At 31.5% G+C, this 13,034-nt stretch overlaps 1 protein-coding gene and 1 long non-coding RNA gene across 2 annotated transcripts; one reads left to right on the top strand and one right to left on the bottom strand.

Annotated features, from left to right (window-relative positions):
* The first annotated feature begins 2,103 nt into the window (after nucleotides 1-2,103).
* Nucleotides 2,104-3,746, top strand: LOC111389231. Its single transcript, XR_002701705.1, has 3 exons — nucleotides 2,104-2,166; nucleotides 2,552-2,609; nucleotides 3,525-3,746. It is a non-coding gene; the product is annotated as an uncharacterized LOC111389231 (long non-coding RNA).
* Nucleotides 3,747-7,379: 3,633 nt separating this feature from the next.
* On the bottom strand, nucleotides 7,380-9,704 carry LOC111389238 (transcription factor bHLH111-like). Its single transcript, XM_023014127.1, has 8 exons — nucleotides 9,656-9,704; nucleotides 9,500-9,551; nucleotides 9,293-9,420; nucleotides 9,050-9,201; nucleotides 8,573-8,689; nucleotides 8,360-8,434; nucleotides 7,644-7,709; nucleotides 7,380-7,493 (listed from the first exon to the last, which is right to left on the bottom strand). Exons 1-8 carry the CDS (start codon nucleotides 9,702-9,704, stop codon nucleotides 7,380-7,382), a joined length of 753 nt encoding a protein of 250 aa, XP_022869895.1.
* Nucleotides 9,705-13,034: the final 3,330 nt, after the last annotated feature.

Here is a 13,034-nt window from a genome sequence, read left to right as displayed (position 1 = left end):
ATTCCACTCTTAACAAAGACACAAAGCATTTTAATTTCAAAATTCTCATTCTGTTTCTCCACTCGACGGGTTCATCAATAGAACTACTGAAGCATCTCCTCTACCCCTTGTTGAATTTGGTACGAATAAGGCAGGGTATATTTTTCACCGACATATGTGCTCAGTGTTATAAGCATCTCCTCTACTTCAAGGTACAAATAAAATCGAATACTGTATTATTTGGAAACTGGCGAAGGCATTTATTTTCATTAAGTTATCTTTATTGTTAATTTTATCCTTTTTTTTAATATGATAATCTTGTTGATTTTCGACCATAATAACAAAACAAATGAAGAGGCAAAAAAAAAAAAATCAATTGTATTCCAGATCGTAAATGTACATTATATTGCTGAGTATAAATAGACGAATGGACAACAAAATCTAACTGATTCTAGCTGTACAAATTATATACAATGGACATGTGGACTAGATCAAACTAACTCTAATTATTCTAACAGACTAACTGAAGTTCTCGCTTGCATATTCCAGCTGCATCTCTTACACGTGTTGTCTATTACTCACCCTCAAGATTGAAGATGAGGGTTGACAACCCCCATCTTGGATAGTAGAGGAAACAATAAGGTAGCTGGTAAAGCCTTCTTAAAAATGTCAGCCAATTGGTGAGAAGATCGAACAGGCAAGAGCTTGTTAGAACCATCACATACTTTATCTCGAATAAAATGATAATCTATCTCTATATGCTTAATTTGTTCGTGAAAATTAGATTAGAAGCAATATGTTGCCACTTGATTATCACAAAAAAATTAAGGCAAGATCCTTTTGTATGATCTGAAAATCAAGAAGTAGTTGTTGGAGGCTAACACATGGTACTCAACTTCTGCTAAAGATCTGGATATGGTGGATTGCTTCTTAGCTTTCCAAGAGATCAAAGAGTCTCTAAGAAACACACAAAAGCTGGTGACTGATTTTCGTGTATCAAGATAAGAGCCCCAGTCTGCGTCTGTAAAGGCTCTCAATTGATGTGAAGAATGTGCAGAAAACATGAGTCCTTACCCTGGAGTAGCCTTGATATACCGCAAAAGATGGTGAGCTGCATCCAAATGAGGCTGTCTGGGCTGTGAAACAAATTGGCTTAACTTGTGGATTGCAAAAGAAATGTCTGGTCTTGAAATGGTTAGGTAAAGGAGATGGCCAATCAACCTTCGATACATGGAAGCATCAGTAATCAGATCACCCTCAAAAGAACTAAGCTTGAGTTTGGGATCCATAGGTAGAGTGGTTGGTTTGCTAGCCAAGAATCCAGTGTCTTCTAACACTTGCAGAGTATATTGTCGTTGTGACAAAAAAAAAAATACCTCATTAGGATCTGGCTATTTCTAGCCCAAGAAAATACTTCAAATTTCCAAGGTCCTTTAGCTTGAATTGAGTGTGCAAAAAGACTTTTAAACAATCAATTTCATGCCGGTTGCAACCTGTAATGAGAATGTCATCCACATATACCAGAAGGGCAATGAAGTTGTTACCCGAACATTTGGTAAATAGTGAGAAGTCGTGTTACAACCCACATTTTTATCTAGTCAAAGTCAATAGTAGAATTTTCAAAGTCAAGTCAAATGAGGATTTGTATGAAATAAAGCATTTTTATTGGGACTCGATTGACCAAATCATTTTATTTGGGTTTATCTTATAAATTATAAATATATTTTGAAGGTTAAATTTGATATATTTTTAAGTTGGAAACTTATATAATTTTGGAAGTGTTAGGATTAAATGTGATATTAAAAAGGGAGTTGAAGGACTTAGTTTGCAATTATGGGTTAGTGAACCATTTAATTCAACCATTTGACCCATTCTCTCTCAATTTCACACCAAAACACACACACATAGAGTAACGAGAGAAGCAGAGACCGGTAGTGAAGGAAGAAAAAAGGAAAGAAGAAAGGAAAAAGAAAAAGGAAAAGAAGAAAGGAAAAAGAAGAAGAAAAGAGGTAAGGTTAATCTCTTCAAGTTGGGTTTAATTTTTCCACTTTGTTTTTGAGTGATTAAGTATGATTTATATTAAATTTTTAGGGTTTTAACTTGTAGAATAAAATGTCGAATTTTAGATGATATTTGTACGAATTGGAGCTCAAGTTTGGGGATTTCTTCATTTCCAATTTCAGCTAGGTAAGGGATATTATTTTAGCAAACCCTATAAATTTTATTTGGGATTTTTGGGATTAAGTATGTTCATGGAAATGATGATGTTGAGAAAATAATTATTTGGAAGCATGAAATTATGGAGCAAGAGGAAAAATTTAATTAGTTGAATTATAGCAACTTCTTGTCACTTGAATGATGTGGATTGTCACAGTGATATTTGGAAGTGAAGGTTATGTTGATAAATTAGTTATTAGTCAATGGATTATAAAGTGTGATTAGCTCCAATTAATAAAGGAAAATTTGAGAACTTATTCAAGTGTCCAGAAAATTTAATTTTAAGTTCTATCATTAGATATTAAAGTTTCTTGATTAGATAGAGGATAAATTGGTTATTAATATCGTATTTCAGGTGGTGGCGAAGAAATTGGAAACGTTTATCAGCCAATCTAGCTTGTAGCTCATACCTTGTGAGTGCATAAAATTTATTTTTCAGAAATAAGTCTTCTTTAAATTTTAAAGTTGTTTATTTTATAAAGTTGACTTCATAGCATGATTTTCAAAATAAAATGGATTTTATTATCAATTGCTTTTAAAGTTAAATTCAGTTCAGTTAAATTATTTTAGTAGTATGTTATATTCTTATTACATGTTTCAGTATGGTTAAAGTTATTTCTAAAAATCACCAGAAAGTACCCAGGTGATTTTACCCCAGTTTGCACTGATGTGAATGTGTTTCCATAGTGTATGACTAGTTATAGTGATTTTATCAGCTCTGCACTATCATGAATGTATTTTCATAGTGTATGACCAGATTATCAGAGGTCTTTGGAACCCACTCTCGTACACATATAGACTTTGGACCGTGTACTAGGGTGATTAGCCTTTGGGACAGCTCTGCGTACGTATGACCAGATTATCATATTATCAGCTATCAGATTATCAGATTTGAATGGCTTTGCCTTGTACATCGAGATTACTCTGTATATGAGTAAGGCTATTCATTGGGTACTCTTTTTGGTGTGATTTTTCAGTATTTATTCAGTTCTCAGATTTCAGATTATGGAAGTCAGTTAATTCAGTTTTCAGAATAAAGCTTTCAGCTTATACTATTGAGCAGCAGCAATATTTCATAGATTTTCATGAATATCAAATTATTTATATTTGTTATATCTCACAGATACTTATCTAGAATTTAGAATAAAGAATTTTGTAATGTAATCATGTCTAGTTTTTGAAAGTATTACTAGATTCGAAAATTCTCAAGGATTTAATAAAATTGAAATTTTTAGAAAATATGCATAAATGGAAAAAGTTTACTTATTTGGAAATCATCCATTCACTGAGTTATAAACTCATATATTTTTATCATGCTTTCCTATCAGGTGACCGTCGATTTTGAGATACTGGGAAAACTCTGCTGAAGCGAAAGAGACCGTTTCATAGTATTTAATGTATAGTTGGGGGACTCATGTTTATTAAGTACTTTGTCTAATATTTGGGGCGTCATGCACTTTGTAGAAGGGTTTGTAATTGATGTAATGCTTGCATGTAGACATGATGTCGTTGTAAAAGCACTCAGTCGAAATTTGTTATATTTTATTTTAGTTGTGGTGGTATTAGTGGAAGTGGTGGTTTCTAAAACTTTTGATTTGAATGTCTATTTGAGGTTTTGATGATTTTTCAGGTTGGTTTTGTCCATTTTTAAGGTGAAACTCTGTCAAAATTTTCATAGAAATATAGCACAGTCAAATTAGGTCAAATTTGCTTTGGTGGTGGGTCCGACATTTAACTGGCATTTACCACCGGCGCACGACATGTGTCGAGTTAATTAGGTTGAGTCGGGACGGGTCATGTCAAGTCGGACTTTGATTGTTTAAAACCATGAGCAATGAGGGAATTGGAGAATTTAGAGAACCATTGCCGGGATGCCTACTTAAGACCATTGTTCGCGAAATATTTCTTTCGATTTAAATTATCGCAAGTGTACGGGTCGTGACAAGTAATAAAGTGGACTTTAGAAGTCCGAGTATCGTCCCACAGAGAAAGAGTAGTTCAATTTTATTTATTTTAGCCTTAACCGAAACTAATTAAATTAAAATGAATTTTGGAATCAAAAGCCCTAATTTTGGGAGAAATCCCCAAATTGAAAAACCCTAATTTCAAATCAAACCCTAATTTGGGGGAAATCCCCAAATTGAAAAACCCTAATTTCAAATCAAACCTTAATTACTTAAATTCACTTAATGAATGACTCAATTACGAAATGTTATGAAAAATAAATGAAACGTATTGTCAATTTATGAAAATTTATGTAAAACGAATGCACTAGGATCACGAATCCCCAAATAATTACTAATTAAACCCTAATTTCACAATTTTGATAATTCAATAAGAATTTGACAAATCAATGCTCCTAAATCTATTCAATACTCTCTCTCGAGATGTATTGAACCTATTCTCATAAATCATCAGCCTATATCTCTATGGCGGATGCAATTATACAAGAACGCATATAATCTTTTTGTGAGCAATTAAAGATTTACATAGGGCATAGGGGTATATTTTTATCCCCTATCGGACCCTATGATGAATTATATATGTCGAGTTTAATCTAATTTTCTCAAATTCAGAATTAAACCACCAAGTTCACACAAATTAAGTGCACATTAATTGTGGAAATAAATAAACCAATATAATCCATTCAAATATCCCATCGAACTAATAATTCAAAATCATGAAATAGCAAGTTTAATAATAATTACATGGTTCATCGATCACCTAATTGCAAAAATCTAGCCCATCATGATAAAAATAACGAAATCTAACAAAGTATGAATAAAATACATCACCGGGTTATCAAAACTTGAAAAAATCTTGTAAATCTCGCATCAATTCTTGTTCTTGCATTCAAATCCACTCCAAGATGAATGTTTTTGCCTCCCAATTCGTTCGTGCGGCTTCTGGATGTTTTGTTGCTATTTAAACCCGTCCAAATTAGGTTACCAAAGGAGTTGCAATCATATAAGGAAACTGCAAAAGTCGGAGAAAAATTATACCTATGCGACCGCATAGGCATAAGAAAAATGGCGTTTTTAATCCCTGGAGGGTCACTCGCGACCGCATAGGTTTTATACTATGCGAACGCATCTTATTTGAGTCATTTTGATCCTCAAGTTTCATTCCTTCACTTCTTGACCTCCTCTCTTGTTTCTAGTTGCTCCAATGTTCCATTATAACTTTCAATTGGTGCTTGGTTTGATCAATTGCTTGATGTGTTCATCGGGTCAACTTTCAGATAATTGCAACTTGGTCCTTTTTCGGCTCTTTTCTCCTGAATTCCACCATTTCCATAGAATTACCTACATTGCTTGAATTTGACAAAGTTAAGTAACAATTTAATCATTTTACTTGTATTTAAGTCATGTTTGTAATGTAAATAAATATGCAAAAACACACTTATCAACCATAAAAAAAGGTTGATTTCCAACATACGAGGTTAATTCTTTACATTTGGATATTGAGTTCGAATTACAAGAATTCGATTCTTCCTTGAATTCTTAATTTTAGGTTTCGGAAGCAATACTGGGATTCTTGATTGAAATTTTCGACCTTAATTAGAATTGTTCATTAGATATTTTTTAACTCTTTAACCTTTAATTAAGACTGTTAATTAGGTTTAACTATTACAAACTTTTGATTGGAATATTGATTTTAAATTTAATCTTAATTGGAATTATTTGAGTAATTGTTTCATTAATTATTGTTCAAACTTATTTGTGTAATTATCTTTGCTGATTAATTGTTGTTTAAACACTTCTTTTTGCGGTATAATCAGGTTTTGGTAGAATTCATGTTAATTTTATTTTTTTTTGATTGGAAAATAAATTCTAGTAAATATGAATGACATAAAAGCTTTTTTTCAATTTTAAGTGACATGATGTTTAAATAATCTTTAAAAAAAATAAAAAAATCAATAACTGTTTCTCTATCATTCAAATCAATATCGTGCTTAAAAGATTATTGATTTGCATCCGTTGCAAAGCCATATTGGATCATATGCATGATTAGTGAAATTACCAAGTTAATTTATCCATAGATTTCTTAACTCTAATTTAACACAAATTCTAACTCTATTTGTTTTGATAAATTTCAAACGTGGTTGCTCATTTCTAGTTGCTCGACTTTCACAGTTAATGTTACTTCACTCTTGAAATACCCTCACATATTATGCACTTATTTGTTACATATATTTTTATCCAAATGAATTTTCTAGTGTGTTGTTGTCTTCTCAACGTATTATTTTTAATTGTTGAATTGTTGTTGTCTAATCTTTTATTATTGGATAGTTGTTAGCTTATCGACTTATTTAAACTGAGATTATTGTTACTATATCAACTTATTATTAAATAATGTGCATTGTTGTTGCTTCGTCCCCTCTTTTATTTATTTATTTATGTCATTTTTAAATTTTACAAATGAAAGGTCAACCTTCTGCCAGGAAAGGAAAGACATTGTTTTCATTTTTTAGAAAGACAGTTCAATCTAGTGAAAGTACAATTCATTACGGAATAAATGAAAAATGAACATTTAATTTCTACCGTGCAACACTTTATGAAGAGAGCTTGCTGGACAAATAGATTTTGGGTTTGTTTGATAGTTATTTTGAGAATTAATTTTTTGATCGTTAGAGAGAAAAACGGGTGTTACTATGAGAAAAGAAGTAAAAAATATGACGGCTTGAAAGTGAAATAACGATTAAAAAATTGATTTTTTGGAGTGAGAAATCAATACCAAATATGTACCTAGATTTTATCATAGATAAAAATTATGTTTCAAATCCTCGACGTAAGCAACTCAATACTATTGTCCTTCAATATATATATATATATATATATTTATTTATTTATTATATTGACTTGCTCAAGTTTCAGCCAATTTAACGAAAATTCCGAATCCACCCACCCCTACTTTCAAGCAAGATGAAGATGGTCACATGTTCATGAGGCACCGCCAGCACAAGGCCATTATACTAAACACGTAAGAGACATTTGTTGTGACAGTCGGAGAAAAAACTAAATTAACTTAAAAACATGCCGTGAAATTGCTGAATTTGGACTGGCATCTCGTTCTATACGACGGCTAGAATACTGAAGAATTTCTAGCAGAAAAGATGATGGCCATAGCTATGTTTTTTGTTCGTAGGAGATAATTAATCTGGCCGGCGGGAGCTCATTAACTCAATAAAGACTACAGTCCTCCGTTAATTTCCGTGTGAATGACACTGGAATCAAACACAGCCCTCTTCTTTGTAGATCAACTCCTTTTTCTGCTCCCTGTATATGAAGCAAGTTCTGCACACAAATTAACACAAGTAAATCGAAGTAGTAATTTTCGATATAATATAACCTTTAAATTTATCCTCTTGAATTAGGAAATATACACATAAGTTCTAAGTTCAGTCTATCAGTCTGGATAAGCCCAAAAAGTAATAAGTGAAAAACCTGAACTTGATCTTGAAGGACGTTGATAGAAATATAAGCCTCGAGAAGCACTGAAGCCGTGTCAGTCTGCAAGTGGACCGAAATTTAAACTCAATAAGAAATAACTTGATTCACGAGAAATCTTAATGAAAATAGGATTACTCTGACAATTGCGACATTTTCCAGTCAATATCAGCTTGAATAAGCTTGATCAATAACAAAAATTTGAATAGATTCAAATGTTTTTATGTACTGCTATTTCGAGGTCAACATATTAAACATATATATATGTTAAGTTGTGGAATTTAATTATTGTCACTGTTTGGAATCAGTACTCGAATCGATCTCTGCTTGAGATCGCCGTGGGGGCACCCTTGAATCAAAATTTCAATAAGGATAGTTTAGGAATTCACATCTTTGTAAATTTCAGTTTTACCCTAATATGTTTTATAAATAAGGAATTGTTATTGAACTTTTGTATTATCATCATAAAAGAGATATTAGAGAAAAGAGGGTGTGCCTTTTTTTCTCTTGTAAACATTTTTTATCATAGTGAATTACTACAGCAGTAGAAAAGAATATAGTTTCAAATTGAGATGAAACTCTATAAAATTGCTTTTTTTTTGAGTGTCTATTTCTCTTACAGAAAAGTGATTGCTCTAGATGAAATAGAATTATGATTTCTAATTCTGAGCTATCCAGTCCTATTGATTCATTACTCTGTATTAGTATCACACCTTGCCGTAAGGAGAAACTAGCTTCTGAAGGGCTGTGATCTTGTCCGTCAACTTCTGGCTTCTCCTTGTCGGCACCTAGCGTATGCAAATTATACAAATTAGTTTTTTTTTATTAACACTATTGACAATTTTTGAATTCCTATCAAAACCCCTAATAGAGAATAGTAATGTGAGCCTACACGTGAGCCCACGCACACACACAGAGTTACATACCCTTCGTCTTGTGATTTTCTCTCCCTCCATGTCTTCTTGAAAGAACATTGCTTTCTTCAATTTTTTATCAGTAACCTCAGCTGAACGTTTTCTTGTATTTTGTGTAGGCAGTAATTCCTATGAATTAAAAAAATTAGACTGAGAAGAAAATTGTACTCACCAGTCTCAATCACTGTATTCTTAATAACAACAAAGTTTTGGTCCAACGAAGGCTAATAACTATGGAATTATTTATTGTTAGTGTTAGACTTAGAAACTATAAATTAATCATTGATGAAATAAAACAAGAAAGGTATAAGAGGATTTGTATAGCTTAAAAAAATGAAAAGAATTACTTATATAACAAGGAAAACATGAAATTAATCGTAGATAATCATGAGAATATAATGAAAGAACGATGAAAATATCATGAAATTCATGTTCTTAGATGCACAGAAATTTCAATCAAACATGCCAGAGAGTGTAAGATTTCCATACATTTTCTTTTTGCTTAACTGGAAGAGCATTGCCAAGGGACACCGGCGGCTGGAAAATATTATTATTGTCAAAAATCGGCATTGAAGTCGAATGACTTTTTTCTACAAATGGAGGGCAATCTAGTCTTTCTATTGGCATTGTCAACGGCGGTCCTGAAAAATTAACATGTAATTAAGTGCACAAGATTCTACATAAGTGGATTTTTTTCATAAAATTAATGATCCATAGGGACATTGATCGAACCTGATGTATAGTCGACAGATGATTGAGAATACATACTAACTATTTCACCAAACAGACTATGCTGATTTTGCGCATCTAAATCCATGCAAAAGCTGCTGTCATACGAGTTCCCGTTCGGAATACGCAAACTAGTACATATTACAAGAGTTTTAATGTACCAAACGTTGATTTAAATGAATACCAAGAATTTAATAGTAAGTGACTTACAAGTTGCTGTCTATCTGTGCAGGAATAATATTAGAGACGGCCTCGTTGTAGCCTGAAATTTGAAAATACATATGAAACGTGAATTTCATTACAATTAATGTAAGTACTATGATTTAGTTCGAGAAATACCTACATTAACTAATGTTTGTAACTTACCAAAGCTGTATAGATGTGATGACACCTGAGGGAAAATGACATTCTTCATATTTGAAAATTTGACAATCTTTTGTAACAATCTTTTGTATACCTAAACAGATGAAAAAGCTTCTCAATGTATTTTTAACATTTCAGACAAGGAGACAGTACAGAAATCCCAGTAAAGAGTAAAGTTTATTTGCATTATAAAGTTGGGTTCTCGAAATTCTTTCTTCCTGATAGACACCGGTATACTAATGGATTCATCAGTCTAATCCGATTATGTACTTTGCATGTAAAAGTATGAATATCTTTTGGAAAAATATTATAAAGCATGTTTTGGCAATAAAAACTTCAATGCTTAATTAGAAAACCTAATATTTTCATCAATGGCTGTGAAAGTTGAAGAAAAAACAGGTTTTTTAAATAGTATTCAAGTTAGTTTCTATTCCCCTACCTATATATGATGTGGTTGTGAACAGCACATAGAGCTCGTCTTCGATCTGCACAAACTAAACTTTATTCTCAATAATAGGAACTCCTAAGGTATCTTCAAAATGTTTGACGATTGTCCTTTGCTTATATAGGAGTTGTACAAGTATAGTCATGTATAGGTTTAAATGTTAAATTAATGCATGGCAGGAAACTAGACAAAGGAGTTCAATATCGAACACGACAAGGACGGTTCTAATTAATTTGGCAAATGTTTGTTTAATTCCATTTTCAACTAAGTTGACTCTTGTAGGGATTGACAATAAAGAACAGATTTTTGAATATTAGACAAAAAAAGACTTTAGAGAAAAGAAGACATTTTTGTATCAGTTAGGCCGAGAAATACTTTATTAATACGATTCATTTTTATATTGCAAAACCAGATTACCCCAATTCAGATTATATAATGAGGGAGTATTTTAACTTTGAAATCTATAAAAATCAATAATTTCATACAATCAATGTAATTTTTGCTACAAATGGCGTGTACATTATTTAACAAGTAATCATGTCGATTTTCTGAAGTAGTGTTGTCCGATAATGCATATGAAGCATCGTTATTAAAGGAAAAATCATATATCACTTACATATGAAACAAAATAGTAAACATATAAGTGATTGATTTACTCTTCTCAGTAAAGATGTATTTTAAGCTATTGCAACAAGATAAGCATATTTATTTTGTATTCGATAAGTTGGTATACACATACTCAAACGAACAAATCGATCAATCTAAATTTCAATGAACAGTTGAATTTCAAGATGAGTATATTGAAACGAGCCACCATCATACAAGGTTGTGTAAAAATATCCCATCCCTTAAACAAAAAGAATAATTAATCAAATTTAAAAAAATTTGATTATAACAAGATTTACCTTTTAAATGGAACTCCAAAAGACTAAACTTAGGTGGAAAATCAACGGTTGGATATAATAAATGATACATTTGGTATGTTGACGTGGAAGACACTGGTATTCAAACAATTAGAAAATTCGATTTGTTTGGCCTAGTTTACATTTTAATACACTGCTTCTTTTGTCTTCCTTACCTTGTTTTTGTTGCTTGTTTTAGTATATTGCTCAATGTTTGTTGACCTCTTCACTATATCAAAATAAACTGGCTTAATTTATCCCACCTGAAACTTATAGGACCAGGACATCTCCAGATAAATACTATTTATCAGCATTGTTTATAACTGGAGTCCATCATTCAACAAGAAAGGATTAAGAGTCAACATTTTCGATCGGAGTTCTTTTAATTTTTACTTTTTTGAAAGAAAATGTAATTATAAATCCGCTCAACTTGTGAAATATTTACATGTTACTCTATTGAATTGCCGGAGCTTGAGTTTTATCAATCTGTAACCGGACTGTTCTCTATTTTTCAGTCGAAATATTGCCTGTTAAATAATTATTGACATATTGTAACCGGACTGTTCTCTATATTTCCACGGATAGGGATTTTCTGTCATACAATCTTGTATTTTAGGTCCTGTTTTCTATCGTTGACAATAAAATCTTTCTTAAAATATTGAGCAGCAGACATATTTTGTAAGGAAATATGTTAAACAAATCAAATGTGGGCTGTTCACGCATATCCTATATCTATGACTCGTAAGAATAGTCAACCATTTAAAAAATTAAATCATTATTTAATCAACAAACAAATATGTTTGTTGGTATTTCTACCGACCGATGATCCATGCAGGCCATAGCTCATAATTAAATTAGCTAAGCAAATATTAATTATCATAAAAATATAGTTATTCACTAATCGCCAACTGTCACTAAATGAGTAAACACAACTTATAGGCATGGTCTCGTGCAAGTGTTTCTATTCTAGTTCAGGATTAACCAGCATTTTTTTTCCCATAAAACCACTCTAGGTGGCATATTTCTGTCAATAATAAAAAGAAAACATAATACATGAAAAGAAACCAAAAAGAAAAAAACAAGAAAAAGAAAAGCAGGGAATACGTATTTAGTTTTCTTGGTTTTGGGACACATTTGCACGGAGTTCCCGTTGTGCTTTATCTTTCCTTATTCAAACCACCACAAGGATGGATGGTAGGGGTGAACAAATAATAAATCCATCATAGAACTGAAATTATTCAATTTTGAAACAGTGCGTCTCGATTTTCATGGACCCGTAAATGTTTCTATTCAAAATCAAATCAAACCGTTTTGAAATTGTTTGATTTATGTTTATATAGTTAAAAAAATTGTTTGAAACCAAACAAAACCGTTCACACAATTTTTTGGGTTTATTATTTTGATTTTTACTTCAACAAATTTACTTTCTAGGCAGCTTCAGTTATTCTTAGAATGTTTCAATTAAGTGTTAAGATTTTAGACCAAAATATTTATTCTTCACTTGTTTGAAATATGTTAATTTTAAGTAGCTAAAGCCATGATTTGAAAAAAAAAATAAAAAATGGTTTGGTTTGGTTTGGTTTAATTTGAAAAATTTCAAATTGTTTAACGTTTGAAAATAGTTAAAAAAAAAAATCATCAAAACAAATTGTGTATGTCCCTAGTCGACGGCATATGACCGACCTCGAGTAAGTGAAAAGTAACATGATAATTTAACTAGCTACAAAGATTGGAAGAAAAAATCCAAAATTGTATCTCATGTGACTCCTCATTATCATACATTGCATGTAATATTTTAAATTAATAATATTGAGTTAGTATATATAAAAAATTTAGATTTGTATGAATTGTATTGAGTTAATATTTTTGCATATGAGTTAAGATACTAATACTAGGGAAATTCTGTGTCTCTTTTTTTAAAAGGGTCACGGTCTATCTCATTTGAATTTTTTTGGATCAATAAAGAGATGCATACATGTGTGTAGTGAAATTTTGAATGTGAATATGAATTCAAACCTTACTTTAACTTAAAAAG

Source organism: Olea europaea, unplaced genomic scaffold, assembly GCF_002742605.1.
Source record: "Olea europaea var. sylvestris unplaced genomic scaffold, O_europaea_v1 scaffold571, whole genome shotgun sequence".
NCBI classification, from domain to species: Eukaryota; Viridiplantae; Streptophyta; class Magnoliopsida; order Lamiales; family Oleaceae; genus Olea; species Olea europaea.
The sequence above is the reverse complement of the archived record's forward strand: the minus strand, read 5'-3'. Positions and strand labels throughout refer to the sequence as shown.